General features: G+C 37.9%; 1 protein-coding gene across 2 annotated transcripts in view; it reads left to right on the forward strand.

The window, feature by feature from the left end:
- The window catches only part of LOC127979658 (RNA polymerase II subunit A C-terminal domain phosphatase), a 97,272-nt gene that overhangs the window by 7,692 nt on the left and 70,581 nt on the right, over positions 1-18,999 (forward strand). For both annotated transcript variants that reach the window (XM_052585248.1, XM_052585249.1), the window contains exons 7-10: positions 2,063-2,229; positions 7,920-8,834; positions 14,208-14,349; positions 15,964-16,179. In XM_052585248.1, coding sequence (XP_052441208.1) covers positions 2,063-2,229; positions 7,920-8,834; positions 14,208-14,349; positions 15,964-16,179 — 1,440 coding nt within the window. The remainder of the gene's footprint in view (positions 1-2,062; positions 2,230-7,919; positions 8,835-14,207; positions 14,350-15,963; positions 16,180-18,999) is intronic.

An 18,999-nucleotide genomic window follows, 5' to 3' on the forward strand; every position in this document is an offset into this window, starting at 1 on the left:
AAACTTTTTGTTTTATTATTTGGAAACACGAAACATATTAAGCAGCAGTGCTTTCAAAGTTGATAACCGTAAGAGCTCTTATTATTAATTGTGCACCAATCATGAATGATTTCTGAAGGGTCATGTGACACTGAAGACTGGAGTAAGGATGCTGAAAATACAGCGTTATATCACAAGAATAAATTACATTTTAAAACATATTCAAATAGGCCTTATTGAAATATTATTGGATATTGAAAAAATATTTAGATTTTTTTTTTTTACCCAAAATAAATGTATTTAATCAAATAAATGCAGCCTTGCTGAGAATAAAATGTCTTTCAAAAACATGAAAAAAAATGCGCTGACCCTGAACGTCTGAACGGTGTTGTGTGGTTTGCACACTGTCTGACATTTTCATTACAATAATTTCCTTGTTTAGAGTACAATTAAAGAATTGTTCTTCTTTTGTACCTATTCTTTAGTTGAGTTAATTTTTAAAGGTTAAAAGATTTAAAAGTGTTTTTCTTGTTAAGTGCACAGCTTATTTCACCTTGTGTGACAATGCAGAGTGTTTTTCTTGACTCCAGCAGTGTGAACAGAGACAGAAGAAGAGACGTGTGTATTTCTGGAGGGCTTCAGAGAACAGCTCTGATTCAACTTAAAACTAAACGTGTTTTCAAGTGCAGTTTCACAGACCGCTGCTTCTTACCCACATCTGTATTCATTCGGCTCTGCGTGACAGATCAAGAATACAGTGAACACTGAATACATTCAACACTTCAGTGTATTAGTTTATGCAGCACGATCTGATTTCAGTTCATAATTCAGAAGAACTATACATACGTTTTTAAAATGAAGTTTAAGATGACTCTGATCTCTTAAGATTGCATATATCTCCGAGATCTCTAGCATGATTTCTAATTTAGATAGTTCCAGTGAGATATGACCCTTTGCATCACAACTTTAATCAAATGTCTAAGTTGTAAATAGTTGTACAAATCTTTTGATTTAAGGGTGCCCTCTAACAAGAACTTGCTTAAAAGAGAACTATACAAACTTTAAGAGGTGGTTTATTTTCCATTCTTTCTGAAACTACACCTCATTTCTGTGAATCTCATGTTATTTCCTTTGAGGTGAAGCACTCAGTGAATCTTTGAACCCGAATCCTCAACATTTTAATCATTGAAATGACATTGAAATGTTTTTGTTAGCTATTTCACCTTATGTAAGTTTACAATGTGTTACATTACTATCTTGCTGTTAATTTTCAAGTTTAACAGCGTGTTAAATTTCAACAACTCAAAATATTTATAGGATTTAAGCATTAGTTATTCTGCATCAGTAGCATAAAACATCTTCGAGCCAGAGTTGTTTGCTTTTTCTTGTTTTATTCAATAACTACACTTCTCTTTGCTCGTGTCAGACTGTTAATGTGTGTGGGTTTCATATGAGGCTCTCGTACTGACCTTGAAGCAAGAACAGTCTCACAGAGCAGCCACTATCATACAAAGACAGTCACGATCGGACGCACAGATTACTTTCTTTAGGTCGAGAAACCTACAGAAGCCAAGCCTCTGCAGCCCAGTGCTTCTGTTAGTGTGAATGACTTTGTTTGCCATTTCAAAGCTCCAGCTGTTATAAAGATGTTCTCGGGGGCTCTTTAGATGAATCTGTACTGATTACGCTGTATACCCAGAGACCCCAGATGCGTTTGGACCCTCGAGATGTACCTCAAAATATCAGAATATACAGCGCAAACACACATTTTTTCATTTCATTGCGACATTTTGTGGTTGTGAGATGTTAATTAACATTACTTAATTAGATTTTCTGCACCTGTGATTTCATACATCCACTAAAATTCACCTTGAGACCAGCTAATTGTCTAAACCGTTTTTTTTTTGGCCGCAGTGTTTTTGGTATTGAACCAATGTTAATGTTATGAAATGCTCATTGACATTTTGGTTTTGGCAGACTGGGACTGTCTGGGAGCTGTTCATTTAGTCATAACCAAGCAACAGCCGCTAAATATGAGCGTCTAAAAATGTCAGTATGAAAACTGCTGCTCTTTTTTTTTAAGAAATTTGTTCCCCTGTGGAGACTCCATGGTGTGCATCATAGACGACCGAGAGGACGTGTGGAAGTTCGCCCCCAACCTCATCACAGTGAAGAAGTACATCTACTTCCAGGGCACCGGTGACATCAACGCCCCACCGGGCTCACGAGAGGCCCAGATGGCCAGGAAAGGTAAAGTTTATTTTCCCAGAGACTCTAATTAAGGATAATGCTCGGCAAACTGGAAATTAGCCCGTGTCTTCTGTCCTCGAAGGCAGAATCATGAGCTAAAGTCAATTGTGAAAAGAACAAATCCATTTTTTTCTGTAGGAATCTACACAAATTGGTATAAAAGATTTCTGACCAACAGGAATATGACTTCTGTGTAAGCTCATACATCGCTATGTAATGGACAGCATTTTTTTAATGGACAGTACCATTCTTTTTGGTGAAGTTTTGCCCAAATTTGACTGTGCCTACATCTTAAAGGAAAGTTTCCCCAAACATGATTTAAAAATTTCTCACCCTTAGGACATCCAACATGCAGATGAGATTGTTTCTTTATGGGAACAGATTTGGAGAAATATCGCATTATATCACATCCTCTGCAGTGAATGGGTGCCGTCAGAAAACATCACAGCAATCCGCATCACTCCAGTCCATCAGTTAACATCTTGTGAAGTGAAAAGCTGCATGTTTGTAAGAAACTTCCATCAAGAAGTATCTAACTTCAAGTATTTGATTCCCAATAAAATACGAGTCCTCTATCCATAATATTGCTTTTTCCAGTGGATAAGTAGTCTTGTCTGAATCAGGAGAGAAATATGTAGAGATCAAGAATGGTTTATGAATGAAAACAATTAGGGAACCTTAACTGTTTAATTGAGAGAACCTCAGGGGGTGGATGTTTTCACTGGAGGAAACTTTAATATTGATTATGGATTTTGTCCAGAAGCAATGGTTAAAACGCCTTTTATTCTGACGGCACCCATTCACTGCAGAGGATCCATTGGTGAGCAAGTGATGATGTAATGCTACATTTCTCCAAATCTATTCTGATAAGGAACTGATCTACATCTCGGTTGACCTTAGGGTGAGCACATTTAACACATTTTAAGTTTTGGGTGAACTGTTACTTTAAAAGATTTGGTTAAGTGAATGAAAAATTTCATGACAAGAGGCGGCTATTGGAACAGCTGTTCGTCTTCTGGTTAGTCTTCCATTGTGAATTCTTTTGAGTATTTCATGGTTAATTTTCATTACGGATTAATATTGCTCACAAGGATTACTGCGGAAGTGAATTAGATTTGCCTCAGATTTCAAACCTTTTTTTGGGTGGAAAAGTAGTTTGCTCTCCAGCAGGGAGGGTTTAATAAGAAGCGATGGTGGTGTTTTAATAAAGACTCATGTGCGTGACCTCTCTCTGTGAGCTCTGCAATAATCTGCTTACCAGAGGAGAGGAGCAGCTCCAGGAAACACTCTGCCAGCGGAGGTCAACCTGTCCACCAGCAGCGGGATCTATTAAACTGATTTGCTCCTGCACAAACTAAAGAGAGTTCACAGCCTATGCACAGGCTCTGTCTGTCAAGAGCTGTTTGAAGTGAGTCCCTGCGGGCTGGACACATGGGAAACAAAGTTACAAGAACATTAGAAATGTCTGTTTGTGAACTGATCACTGGGTGAAGAGGGGTTCAAGTGGAGCTCCTCTTTTGAAGCTTAAAACATGTTTGTGGTTGACCTTCTGCCTGTACATCTTGTACAAAACTATATTTAAAAAATCTATTAGTGATCCGTTGTCTGACCAGCCAGTGGTTCTCAACCTTTTGACTTTAAGGCTCATTGTATTTGAAGTGTTTGAAGGTCCCTAGCCCTATTTTTTTTATTACTTTAATATATTGGCACTCTTAGTCTCCTAGTTAAAATAAAATAACTACATTTCAGGATTCCAGACATTCTAAGAGTTTAATGTATTTCGGTGAACATTTTAATAACTCCCAGTTTTTAAGCTCTTGCAATAATTAGTGACACTGGACAAATTTCTTTTAAATGTTTTTCCTTTGTAATGTGCTTGTGTTGAGTGTCTGTGTTCACATGCAATATCATATGGTGCATTTGGCTGTATGTTTAAAAAGCCTAAGTATACTTTGAGCTTACTGGTAATTTATTAATTTATTAATCTAACACACGTCTTGTAGTTTTGGCAAAGGGGCAGTGCTCAGTGGCTCGATTACATCATTAGCCGTGTTTCCACTATCGAGCTAGTGCGTGCCAGGGCCAGTCGCGTTTCCACTGTCACTTCCGGGGCTTGATCGTGCCTCGCCAGGGCTTCCTCGGGGCCAATGGCCAGGGTTTTTTGGCCTAAATCCAATGTGGATAATAGAATCACCATACAAGGCTGAAATATTTATGCTCGCTACACATGTTACCATAGTAAACATGGTAAAATATGACCGCTTGAAGAAATCAGACGTCAGCTTATTCTCGATTCTCGATCGATCATTCATTCTAAATATGACGGCTACTGTGGCTAATAAACAGACTCGACTGAATAAGCAGGCTATTTTCATGAGCGGTAAAAATAAATAAATAAAATTGAAATAAGTGTATTTATGTGTGATTAATTTTGAGTCCTGATAAATTAAATCAATATGATCAATGCATCACTTAAAACATCGATGCTTTTGAATTTGAATATATAACAAAGCATGCAAACAAACGGCCACTTTTATCATGTTCGTATCATTTCTTAGTTTTCTGAAAACTTCTCTTTGTTAGTGAAATGATGATGTTGCATGACGTTGTTCTGAGAGGCGTGTAAAGGGCGTGTTTTAGTGACGTGCAGCGGTGCTTCAAGCTCCACTGTGGAAACCCTGCGCTATTCTGGCCTCGGTGCTACAAGCGCCCGGCCCGCTTTAAGCCCTGGCTCGCACTGGCCCGACAGTGGAAATCCGGCTATTGAGTCACGATTTTAGCCGCCCCCTCAAAAAAACAAAAAACTAATATTGATCATGAAAATAGTGAAAAGCTGTTTAATGGTATAACTTCACAATTAAGCGCTTCATTGTTCACAGTCTTTGTAAGATGTTTCAGCAATGCTTTTCTAACATTTCTAATGGGTTTAGAAGCAGTTCGCAGAACTGACTTTACACAGATTTTGAAGTATCAATAATAAAAAATGTTGTGGTATCTCAATGATACTGCAATACAGTGGCATGCAACAGTTTGGGAAGCCCTTGCAGAATCTGGGAAGAAGTCTTTAAAAATCTCTCTAAAAAAATCTTTTTTTTGTGATGGTTGTTAATGAGTCCCTTGTTTGTTCTGAATGGTTAAACTGAGAACTGTTCTTCAGAAAAAACATCCATGTCCTGCAAATTCCTCAGTTTTCCTGCATCTTTTGCATATTTGAACCCTTTCCAGCAGTAACTGTGTGATTTTGAAATCCATCTTTTACCACTGAGGACTACTGAGGGATTCAATCATAACTATTAAAAAAATTCATTCACTGATGCTCCAGATGAAAACATGATGCATTAAGTCTTAAGCATTAAGCATCCCATCCACACATAAGCATTAAAGGAGACATATTATGTCCCTTTATACAGTATGTAATGTACGTCTCTAGGGTCCCCAGAATGTGTCTTTGAAGTTTTAGCTCAAAATACTCCACAGATCATTTATTATATCATTTTGAAAAAAAATATTCTGAGTGGAAGCAGAAGCATGCTGTTTTTCATGCCTGTCTCTTTAAATGCAAATGAGCTGCTGCTCCCCGCACCCTTTTCTAGATTATAGCTTTGCTGTTACAGCTGTACCTGCTAAAAAAAAAAAAAAACATCTGTTTTGGTTCTGATTATAATGTTTATTGGGCTGAAATAATGTGTTTTAAACCATATTAATGTATAATAGAGCCCGACCAATATATCGTTTTGCCGCTATGAGCCTATCGTGGATATATCGTATCGGCAAATATGTGCTGATATGTGACAATACAGAACATAAAACACCGATTAAATGCTTCTGAACGGTGTAATTACTTAGTTTGTCCAGCAGAGCGTGCTCCATTGATTGCTACTGGCGACCCAGGTTAATGTAGTGTAGAGATGCACGAACGAGCTCAAAATTAGTCCACTGCTTCATATAAATTATCCACCCTGTTATTTTTAACAGCAGATTCAGTAACGTTAGTAAGCTGATCTGCACATCACAGGATGAGTCAGCGGTGCATACAGCTGATCAAGGCCACTCGGTCAATGCTTGTGTTTATACTGGAGAAACAAAATACAATAGAACCCATTATAATCAGTGATGAACAGGTCAGTACACTTAAATCAAATTGCGGTGTAGACTAGTTTCTGTGAATATTAAACTGCAAAAGACTATTTAAATAAGAATCCTCCTGTTCTGCATGTTCATTTGAATACCAGAAAATACACAACACAACAATGAAAAAATATCATTATTATTATTATTATTTATTAATTTTAGATGTTTACATTTTGGAAAAGCTGTGCTTCCTGCATAAACCTGCACCTGTTGGTTCGGCAGTAGCTAGCTTGCTAGTCCTACACAGCTACCTTGTTTATTTTCTTTATTCAAGTTTTATATATATTTTGTTCTATTTGTGTTTTTAAGTTATTTATAATAAGTGAAGTTTACTGTTAAGTGCACTGATGTCAGACTCATTTTGAATAATGAAGTTTATTGTTAAATACCCTGCTTCCATTACACAAGCCTATTTATCACATAGTGATACACAAGTGTTTGATCACCACATTTGTTATCATTGCAAAAAAATGTGTTTATGTATTTAGTGTATTCTATATACAATACCAGTCAAAAGTTTGTACATACAAATGGGAAGTGTGTGTAAAACTTTTGACTATACCTTACTGTTATAAAGCCTACACATAAAGAATATCAGCCGATATATCGGTACCAGTCTTTTTTTACTCCTTAATATCGGTATTGGCATTGGCCCAAAAAAACTCATATCGGTCGGGCTCTATTTCTGATATACAGTTTTCTGGGCACACACATCCGAAGCACACGGACAGAAAGCGGCTGTCACAGCATGTGACTACTAAACTAAGTTCTCATTCACACAAGTTTATATTTAAAAACACACACGTTATGTCTATGAAGGTAAACAGCTGGGAAATAAACTGCATGTAATATACAGTAAATAAATCAATACATCCACTGCTCTCTTGTTTCCTCTGAAGGCCCGTTCACACCAAGCACAATAACTATAAAGATAAGAGATTAGCGTCCACACCAGCGGACAATATCTGTCTATTTAAGCGCAAGCGCAAGCGCGTTTGCCAGTTTAAATTCTCGGGCTCGTTATAGCAGGATTGATTCTGATTAGCTCTAAAAATGATTCCAGTGATAGTTTCTCTGTGCCTTTATCATTATAGATTAAATAGTGTTCTGTGCTTGTCCAAAGGCAGAACAGTTAACATGTTTTTCTCAAACTTTCACCATGACATTAAAGTTAGTACACCTTTGTCGCTTGCGAAATCAAAATGACTGCACTGTGGGTGAAAATTTACAGATTAATGGGGGGTAAAGGGCATTTTGCAGAAGAAGGCTCATCAAAGCAAAGTGACTGGATTAATCTGTTTCACATTACCCTGGTTGGGTAAATGCACCAGGGACCTGATTATAGCACTTAAAACCTATATACTGTATATTCTGTATTGTAAATATTTTGTATTTTTGTTAACTCTGTATTACAACTATTTGTACAATTCATTGTACATACAGTAGAAGTGCTTCAAGTAAGACATTTAGAATTACTTCAGAAAAGAGTTGCTTCATTAAGACACAAATTGTTACTCAAGAGTTGTACTTTAAACACAATTTCTGATATCCTGTTGTAGGTAACCAGGCTGGTCGGCCTGCAGAGAACTTGGAACCGTCAGGACAGGAAGAACAGAGAAACAGCCTCAGGAAATCCAGTAAGGACCCCAAAACTGGGAATGTGGACTCGTCCCCCTCTGCCACTGCCACTCAGGGAGCATCAGCTAATGAGAGGACTCAACCCGCAGGGGAACGGCCCACTGACAACACAGAATTAACTGACAAGTGTAATGTGAAAGCAGAGGGCGAGGGCAGCTCAGGTGAAACGGGCATCTCAAACACTGCTGCCAACGACCTGGATTTTGACCTTTCCAGCGACAGCGAAAGCGAGGGTAAAACGGGATTATCTGACAGCGATGGCGAAGCCAAACTAAGCCAAACAAAAACAGAGGAGTGTAAAAGCAAAGCAGATGATGGGGAAGGGGACAAACAGAGGACAGAGGGGGATGATGTCCCAGAAACAGATCCCGAGGACCTCAGTGATTTGGGCAATGGCTGTTCTGACAAGAAGGAAGTTGAAACTGAGTCTCAAAACAGCGAGCAGTCAGGCGTCACCATGGGTGAGGAGTCTTTAGATCACAGTATGGAGGATGAGGACGATGAGGAAGAGGAAGACATTGACCAGGACGACCACCTGATTTACTTGGAGGAGGTTTTGGTTCGCATCCACAGAGAGTATTACTCGCGCTACGAGGCCTTCCTCAGGAAAGAGAGTTCAGAGAGTCCGGACATACGGAAGATCATTCCCGAACTGAAGGGCTCCGCGCTGGCAGGCACCACCATCATCTTCAGTGGCTTGTATCCCACCAACTACCCAATAGAGCGCACGAGGGAGTGGTACCACGCCAAGGCACTGGGTGCCAAGCTTAGCAAGACCCTTGTGCTCAATGCCAAAGACCCAAACCGCACCACTCACCTTATTGCTGCACGCGCAGGTGAGTCTCGCATGCTTCAGACACCAGTTACGAAGGGATGTTTGCAAAAGTGACTAGTCATTGTTTATTTTTTAATAACTAGTTGGTTGTAAAGAGTTAGTTCACCCCCCCCCCCCCCCAAAAAAAAAATTCTGTCATTAATTACTCACCCTCAGTTCGTTCTAAACCCGTAAGACTTTTGTTCATCTTCAAAACACAAATTAAGATATTTTTGATGAAATCTGGGAGCTCTCTAAACAGAAAGGATACTATCACGATCATTGCACAGAAATGTAACAAGGACATCAGTAAAATAGTCCATGTGACATCAATGGTTATACGCAAATACTTATTGTTTTCTTTGCGCACAAAAATAACATAATTTATTCAGCAATTATATTGTTACTGTCTTCCGCCATTTTGGACAGTATCCCAGAATGTAATCAGCACAGTTTACGTTCAGTAGAAGAAGCGCTCATGCTGAATGTAAACAGTGCTGATTACGTTACTTTGTGTTCCGAAGATAAATGAAGGTCTTACGGGTAATTAATGACTGGATTAAAATTTTTGGCTGAGATCCTATGGGGCTGCATGTTTATTAAAAACCAAAATTGTGATTTTGGCTTACTGTGATTTAATTAAAGAAACATGCCTTGCGTGTTTTAGAGTGAAGCGCAGTGCTTTGTTCATTTGCACATGAGCAGCTTGATGAGCCATGTTTTCAGGTTCTCAGAGCAGCTCGTTGTGCTCCATGCCAAATTCATCTCTGCATCTGCTTTGAGTTTTGGGACGCTTTAAAGCACATTTTATAAGAAAAGTGAGAAGTGCTTTCAAGCTGACTGTTGTCAACAAAAGAGAAGCTTTTCATCAAAATAAAAGCTCTATAGTTTAACATTTGAAGATCAACACTCGTAAAGCGTGCTGGCTGGTGAAAAAAATTCTAGGGTGTGCAAAACATTCCTAAAATGTTAGCATACATGATTTACCCCATTATAACAAAATGAGAAGTAGTAAGACTTGAAACATTTAAACAAAGACACTTGTTTGTTTGCACACTAATAATAACGGACTCATTCGTGACTTGACACTGGTTGACCTACAGTATATATCCAGAGGCTGAACAAACAGTCCAGAAAGATAACAGCTTTGGTTGAATGTGACACAAAATTCCTCCCTTTTGCACTCTTGCGGTGCATCAACCAATCGCTGAAGATGAAGAAACTGCCCCGGCCATAAATATTACTAGTGTAATTTTACAGTTGTTCTGTAAAATAAAATGATTTTCTTTTTTCTTTTCTTTTTTACAATCAAATTTTAGCAATATTTATTATTGTAATATTTTTATTTATTATTATTATTATTATTATTATTAATAAATTTTTTCCCTATTTTTTTTGCAGATCTTCAAATAGGAACTGCGCTGTAATTTTACAATTTTACTGTAAAGAAAATCTTATTTTTTAAAAACATTTCTGTTAAATTATTACTTTTATGTAGTAATAATAATAATATTAAATATTCATAATATTCATAATTTCTAGCCATATATATAATTATAACTTTTTTTGGCTAAATTGTGCAGCCCTTTATACTGGAGCAGCATTTTATTTTTTATAGCAATTACAATTTGTATCAGAAAAAGCACAATTCCCTTAAATCTTCAGCTGTAACGTCCTGTATAATTAAGCTGATTTGGGGTCAAATCCACTACACATTAATCAGACATATTTCTTACTGATATAAGGAAGTTTAATTGTTGTTATTATATAAAGGTTATTTAAAAATATTTTATATCAAATTACCACAATCCTCAAAAAAGTTTCTTGTCCAATTTATCTGCTGGTGTGTTCAATGCAATCCAATGCCAGTCATATCTGTTTTAAACTGTTATATTTAAATGGGACTAATTGATGCTCTGGTTGAGATTTATTATGATCTGTTTGTTAATGTGATGAGCAGATCTCATAAAGGTGTTGATTAGTAATTTGTTAAAACATATATGACTCTGCTGATTGGTGCATTATGTATAATGAGTAGAGGAGATGAACTCTCAACTCTCTGCTAATCCAAGAGGTCAACATGAATGATGGCCATCGTAAAATGATTAGCGCTTCAAACCATGTGGAAACACATCACACATTTGTTTTGTGTCCCTTCAGGGCTGGTTTATCTCTCTCTAATTGCTCGTTATCTATAAGAGAGCTATGTTGTCAGTTCTCACCTGTTTGTAGCAGCACAGGATTTGGATGACACGGTTTCCTGTACTGTCCAGGTGTGACATAGCACCTGTCAAAAAGGTCTCTGGTGCTCTGATGTCCTCTCTTGTGCAGCTCGACTGACTGTAGAGCAGTGCTGTATAAAGAACGTGAAGTCACACTCAAGTAAAGTACAGATGTCTCACCAGAAAATGACTTTGGTAGAAGTTAAAGTCACCGTTTGGAATATTACTTGAGTAAAAGTCTTAAAGTATGTCATATTTATTGTACTTAAGTACAAAAAGTATTTTTTAAATCTTAAATGTATTTAAGTAAAAGTACAAGTAAATGCAAAATGGAAAAGAATCATATATATAAATTAAAGTAGGTGACAGCAAGTGAATGTTAACGAGTGAGTCATTGAGATTCATTAAAACATCTGATTCATTCAGAAACAAAGCATTTGGCTGCTAATGAGTGAATCACTGAATCATTTATTAAACTGATTTGTTCAAACAGCTGATTCATTCAATAACAAACACCGTCCATTGCTCAGAGACGCAAAACAGTACTGGGATCTTTGTTTGAACTATTGTCGTTAGCAAAACTGAGCAAAAACAAGCAATATCATGTCTAAAATAGAAGTCACTTATTGCTTTACTGAACTTGTACAACATGATTATTTAATGTGTTCATGCATCTGCGGAAAAGTGGTACTATTTATATAAATATAAAATGCATACAGAAGCATTTTTGCTGTCTACAATTCTGGAATATAAAGTTTAAATAGACTAATAAATGAATGTGTGTACTTAATTATTTTAGCATCCTCCTTGTCTACTCCAGAATGACTATGCAGATGATGTGAGCTGCCGTTTCTCTTTAAATTCATTATGCAGAGTGTTAATAACCGTAGCAGAACCAGAAGAAGGTCTGCATCAAGTCTGAGACAGTCCTGGAGCTTGGTGATCTTTATTTGTTCAAACTCAGATGAGTCTGTTGTTCCTCCGTGTTCAACTCAACACACACACACACACACAAACTTTGAGACACACACTTGGACGATCAAGTGCAAACGTAATTACTGTCGAGCGCTGTCTAATTGGCCACCATTAAGCATTAAGCAAACATTTCCACACTCCAATGTCACCACATTGTGGTTTTAACTGTTATCATCCCCCTCGTTCATCCGTCAGCGCCCTCAGCTTTGCCAAACACCACGACCACAAGACACTTTTAATGTTGAGCGGCTAATGAGAGGAAGAGTGGAAGGAAATCCAGAGCCAGACGGGAGAGAAAAAAAAGCAGAGAGCTGCCAAACTTTCTCTTCTTGTACTTTATATATTTTTGACAGCTTTTCACAGATCTCAGCCTTTGCTGCCGGATTATTGGTCTGGTGGCTGGCTTGTGTAACTGCGTGGATGTCCTTCCCACTCTCTGATCCCTCGCTTATACAGACACAACTACACACGATCAGTTCAGACGAGAGCGGACACACAGGACGCTCTGTGATGGAAGACAGTAGGCGGCTGAGAGCAGATTTAAGTCATGTCCTATTTGAATCGACATGATTAGTGCTGTGTGCGTTACTTTTGGTCATGGCATGACACTTATTTTAAGTACACTGGGAGCGAAGTATATATGCATGTAGCTATAGACAGAGGCAGAGCTTTGCAGAAGTGCACGTGCAAAACGTACTGATTGTATTTTTGGTTTGATGCATTAAGTTGCGGAGGGATTGCAAGCACAGAAATCAATGCAAATCTCCCTTAATTTAATAATACTTTCTGAAGCTATCCACTTCATCAAGATGTTTTTGCTACTGGGTTTTCATGATTAAATTTCACCACAACAGCTATCGTAGAAAGTTTTTATAGATCAACTCTTGGTTCTCTTGAGTGTCTTTTTATTGCAGATATTTTATTTTATGAAATAATACATTAGCATTCAAAAGTTTGGGGACTTTAAAATATATTTGAAAAGTCCCACCAAGGCTGCTTTTATTCAATAAAAAAGGCCATAAATACAGTAATATTGTGAAATATTATTACAATTCAAAATTACTTTTTCTATTTAAATATTTTTTTTTATTCCTGTGATCAAAGCTGTATTTTTAGCATCATTATTCCAGTCTTCAGTGTCACATGATCCTTCAGAAATAATCATCGATATGCTGATTTACTGCTTAAGAAACATTTCTGATTATAATCAATGCTAAAAACAGTTCAGCCGAATTGACAACAAATTGCTGCTAATTTTTCACGGAGACGGAGTTTACCCCAATCCGATCTTTTTTTTCCTCGTCTCAAGAAATATCCGCGTCCATACGAAACCGCATAATGATGTAGTATACATGCCAGACCAGTATGTGGCGCTGTAATTCTGCCACAGAGATACACTAAAACAGAGAAGAAGACTTGGACTATGCTCATAAACCTTTCGCGTGGTACACAAACGAACATGGAACAATACATTTATTAATCAGTGTTAATGTTAGTTAATAAAAAGACAATCGTTCAGTGTTTGTTCATGTTTTGTTGCTGTTACGTGACGTAGAGGTGTCTGACTGGGGGGGAGACGTGGGCTGATGACGTCATCGTTTCTGAAAATATACGGATTAGCCGTCCAGACGAAAACACAGAGACGGCGTTGTGATGCGTGTGGACGAAACACCTATCCGATAAAAAATGTGTGTGTATTCACAGAAGCGCGTCTCCGTGTGGACGGGGCCTAGAAGTGGTCAAAACTGGACAAACTCAAAACATTTTAGTTCTCGTTCACACCTGTATTTAGCATCATCGACTTGCAATCAGATTTACCAAAACTCATCTTAATATCAGGTGTAAACAGGGCCTGACATCCGTCATCAGTCCCAAACACTGACTGTGTAAACATGACCATAGTGCCAATGTAAGCTGTGCGATTCCCTTTTATAACTTTGTAGTTTTATTCACTTTACAATCTTTGAATGTACTCTCAATAGCCCCGAGCAGTGATTGTAGTATTGGAATAGAAAAATGCATCTTGCCATTTTGCATTTGGTGGTAAACAAGGTTTTTTTTTTTGTATCCCAGTTTTCTTCTGACTACATTTATTTGCTGCTGATAGTGGAGTGAGAAACATCGGGCAGAAAGATTGCACATGGAAAGTGTGGTGTTGTTTATCCAAGTTGTTTTTCATGTATGCGTGTCTCCGTCAGGTACCGAGAAAGTTCGTCAAGCTCAGGGCTTTAAACATCTCCACGTGGTGAATCCTGATTGGTTGTGGACCTGTTTGGAGCGCTGGGAGCGAGTCGAGGAGCAACTCTTTCCTCTCAAAGAGGACTATAACAAATCACACAGGTATTTATCTCTAACAGTCTCTCTTTCTCTTCTCTTCTGTCTGTCTGTCCTGCTTTTCTTTATCCTTTAAGTTCACTTGAGCCTTTCAGCATAAAGATTGTAAAAACAGCTTTCTGTTTTGTTGGTATTTTCTGTCTTGTCTTTGTGCTTTTCACTCGCTGAATTGCAACACTCATGAATAGAACGACAGAACCTTGGCGAGAAATCTTTCAGCTTGTTCTGACTCCTGCAATATTAAAGAATTGTTAGATTAAAGAGTTACACAAAATGACGCTCATTTTGGTCCAAATGCACATGACTTTCCTCCAGGACTGTCATGCATGATGTTCAGTCTGTTTACGCAGTTATCATTTGGCTTCAGAAGGCTTTATAGCACATAACTGCACTATAGCCTTGGTTACCTTTAAGGCCAATTCACACCAAGGATGATAACTATAATGCTAAAGAGACAGTTTTAAAAATCATTCTAAATTTAAAGAATAGCACACACTAGGGGATTAAAATGTCTCCACAATCTGCTTTTGAAGAAATATCGTACAGTATTATGCAACATCGCAGATTCTATCAGTTGCAGTTTTGGTGCCTCTGTCTCAATTCTGTACAACGCCACATGCATTCACATCAAATGTTAACTCTGCAGTAGAGATCCACTCACGGACTTTTTCACAATCACCGAAGTACATTACTTGCATGTGCTTTAATGCCTTGTAGGGATGGGGAAAAAATCTATACAGTATCGCAATATTTTCCACTGCAGTACTGTATAGATACACGAATGCCAAGTGTCAATCTTTTAGTTTACTATTTGGTAGAATAAATTTTTTATTTTTATTTTTTTTATTTTATTTTTATTTATTTTTTCTGGTACAGTCAGCTAGGTCAAATTCAACCAGCAGTAAGTTAGTAAAATAAATATGATTGCATCGTGGAAAGTTATCTGGAAATCCCCATGTAAGTAGATGTAAGTAGGGATGCACCGAATTTTCAGCATCCGAAAATAATCAGAGAAAAACGGCCGTTTTTTAGATATGTGAATCAACCTTTACATGCCTTTTTTTGCGCTTTTTATGTTCTTTATTTCTGCTGTTTCATAAGTGCCACCTGCTGTCAGAGAGTGAATTTGCATTTTCATTCAGCCTGTCTGCTGTTTTTGTTTCGATCAGATGTTTTATATTATATTTATAGTATAGTTTGTTTATATGAAGAGGTTTAATTTTATCAGAAGTATTTATTTGATTTGGGATTTGTTTTATAATTAGAATTTAGTTTTGTTATTTGATACATTTCAAGGTTACAATGAAATGTATAGCATTTTGTCTGAGACATAATAAAAGTCTTGAATCTCATTTTGTTAAAAACATGTGGGAAAATCGTGTTTTGAAATCCGTTTCGAATCATGAGTTGAGTGAATAGTTACATCCCTACTAAAAAAAACAAAAACAAAAAAAGAGTCTAGTTTTATTGTTACCATGCAGTACTTCACTCGTCCCCACCTCAAACTGTTGGGGGTCATTTTGGACCCGAAAAAGTAGATGTAAAATTTTTTTTTTTTCTTTAAGCTTAGGAGGGTTTATTTTTAAGATTAGAGGTTAAATATAATGTCTTTTACTGTAGGAGCAATAGTCCCGCCATGTTTCCAGACATCCCCGGGTCTGTCCCGAAGCCTTTGTTCCAGGCCCCTCCTGTCCAGCAGAAGCCCCTGCCAGCGCCGGAAATGAGGACGTATGACCCCGTCACTGGCAAATTGATCCGCCGGGGTTCTCTGGCCTCCCGTCCACCCTCTTATCTGCACTCACATGAATCGTCCATGTCAGCCAAAGGAGATCTCAGGTACTTCATATGTTTTGTGCATTTATGTTTATGTGTGGCGCAGTTCATAATGATATTCATCAAATCCAGTCACCTAATATTTGATACAATAATGAACTTGGTTGTATCAGAATCATGAATATGTCTTATGGGTCTTTTTTTGCAGATTCTGCACAATGCATATAATTTTTATTTCTTAAGAGCAAGGGAATGTAATGGTTTGATTACATAATGTTTGATTATATATTCATTAGGCATCTATATGAAATCCCTGTGCAAAATGTGCAGTCTGTAGCCCATATGCTGTGCTTGTCTTTTCTTTCCCGGCTCGTATTGGATTTCTCATGCAGTCTATTTCACATTAATCTCTAAGCTCAAAAAAAAAAATCTGCGAGAAATAAAGCATTGCACCTTGGCAGCTCTGAGATTGTGAAACAGAAATTATTAGCAAATTTCATCAGCACCTTTGGCCATTGCTGTGACAAGGGAATAATAAAAACAAGCCTGTAAATGCTGATCGAAAGTGAGGAAGAAAAAACGTGCCTACTGTGTCGGCATCTGATGAGGAGAGAAATAATTTAGAAAAGAAAAGGTTCACCTGAGGAGCAGTCATTATTTACTCATATGTTGTTCCTCTATGACTAACTCTCTGCAGTGGAGTACAGAAGGAAAACTTTTAAAGAATATCCTGCCCAGTTTTATCAGTATAATAAAACTAAAAAAAAAAGATATATGACTTCAGAAGGCTTGGAATATAACACAAATTATATAGACCATTAATGATATGTTAATGATGCTTTTTTTAATGCTGTGAATTAATTTTAAATGTATGTAAATGAGTGGTGAATGTTATTGTTGGTATAAAAAAAAGAGATTTGCAGGGTCATTCATTTAGCCATTGTTCAAAACTATCTCCTTAGCCCGATTTGCAACAGTAAGTTGGTTCTCAGTTGGTCAGAACAAAAGTGGCAGGTTCCAAACTGGCCAGTTGAAAAAAAAATGCGATAAATGAAAGATGTTAACAAGAAATGTGGCAACGATTCCTATTTCAAAGAGAGCGCATGCAAATGAGGAGTTAATACGCCGCTTGCTTGGCACCAGAACAAGTGGACCTGAGTCAACAGGTTTTGTCTATCTAGTGTGTACAGGACATTTGACATCTGTGTCAGTACTAGGGCTGTGTATTGCCAAGAATCTGGTGATGTGATACGTATCACGTTACAGGGGTTGCGAAACGATGTTATATATAATGGGATATTTCTTATTTTATTTTATTTTATAGCAAAATTTGCTAGTTCTGTATGTTGTAAGAACACACCACCATATGCAAACCTTAGCAATAAGTAAATAAAAATGATTTAACCATAATACAGTGGTATCTGCATTTGCAATAATTAAGAATTTAATAATAATAATTCATTACATTTATATAGCGCTTTTCTAGGCACTCAGAGCGCTTTAGATAGACGGGGGTATCTCCTCATCCACCACCAGTGTGCACCATCCACCTGGATGATGCGACGGCAGCCATATTGCACCAGAACGCCCACCACACACCATCTTACTGGTGGAGAGGAGACAGAGTGATGAAGCCAATCAGCGGATATGGGGACTGTTAGGAGGCCATGATGGTCAGAGGACAGTGGGTGAATTTAGCCAGGATACCGAGGTCACGCCTCTACTCTTTTCGAAAGACATCCTGGGATTTTGAAATTTTTCAATAAGTCAGGACCTCATTTTAAACAATAGAGTATAGTGTCCCCATCACTACACTGGGGCGCTAGGACCCACACAGACCACAGGGTGAGCACCCCCTGCTGGCCTCACTAACACCTCTTCCAGCAGCAACATAGTTTTCTCAGGAGGTCTCCCATCCAGGTACTGACCAGGCTCAGCCCTGCTTAGCTTCAGTAGGAAATATGTTGATTTCATTCTCTCGTTTCTCCCAAAAGAAATCAACAGAATTTCTACGTAAGGTTAGCAAACTAGTGAGATTTTACATTTATTTTAAATTATGTGAGTAACGTTGACTCAACATGATTTTAGCATACCTGACTTAGATGGGGCAACAACCAGAGACGAGCTAGCTAGGCAGTCGAAAACTTTGCATTTCTTTGTCTGCACATAATGCACTTTTGAAAGATGCTTTGACAGATTGCTTGTGTTTCCGCCCTTACATGCAAAAATTTTGTTGCACTTATGACAACCAGCGTTGTCTGCATCAACTCTAGTGAAGTATAACCACACTTTGGAACGTTTTGCTCTCTCCGCCATCGTCACTCTTTGTATTAAGCAGGAGTTTTCATACTGTAAGCATGTGCTTGCGCCGCGGTCGTTGTGTGTGTGTGTGAGACTTACAGACAGCCTCCGTGGCGCGCATGAGAGATCTCGCAGATCTCACAGACAAACTTCTTAATATAATCGCACATTAGAAATGTTTGATGAGATAAAATGGGCACAATTACATTATTACACAAAAATACATAGTACATTAATTTTTTCCCCTCCAGTACCGAAAGCAGAACCGATAGCATCAGATCTTACTGATACGGTCTTTCATAATTTAGCCCCGGGGGCCAGTTTAATATCGGGTTTCGGTACCCATCCCTAGTTGTGAGTGGGGTGGCCTACCCTAGCCCTGTCAATTCTATTGCGTTAAATATTTTTTATGTGTTTAACTGAAAAAAAATTAGCGCCTGAGTTAAAGCTAATTTTGACACCACTAAAATATGTATACATAATTATACAGACCGAGATGGGCAATGCAGTGGTCCAGTGACAAGCGTTTGAATTCGCCGCACAATGATGAGATTACTGTGAGATCTAGTGAGAATCATTCAA

Source organism: Carassius gibelio, chromosome B19 (assembly GCF_023724105.1).
Source record: "Carassius gibelio isolate Cgi1373 ecotype wild population from Czech Republic chromosome B19, carGib1.2-hapl.c, whole genome shotgun sequence".
Lineage (NCBI taxonomy): Eukaryota > Metazoa > Chordata > Actinopteri > Cypriniformes > Cyprinidae > Carassius > Carassius gibelio.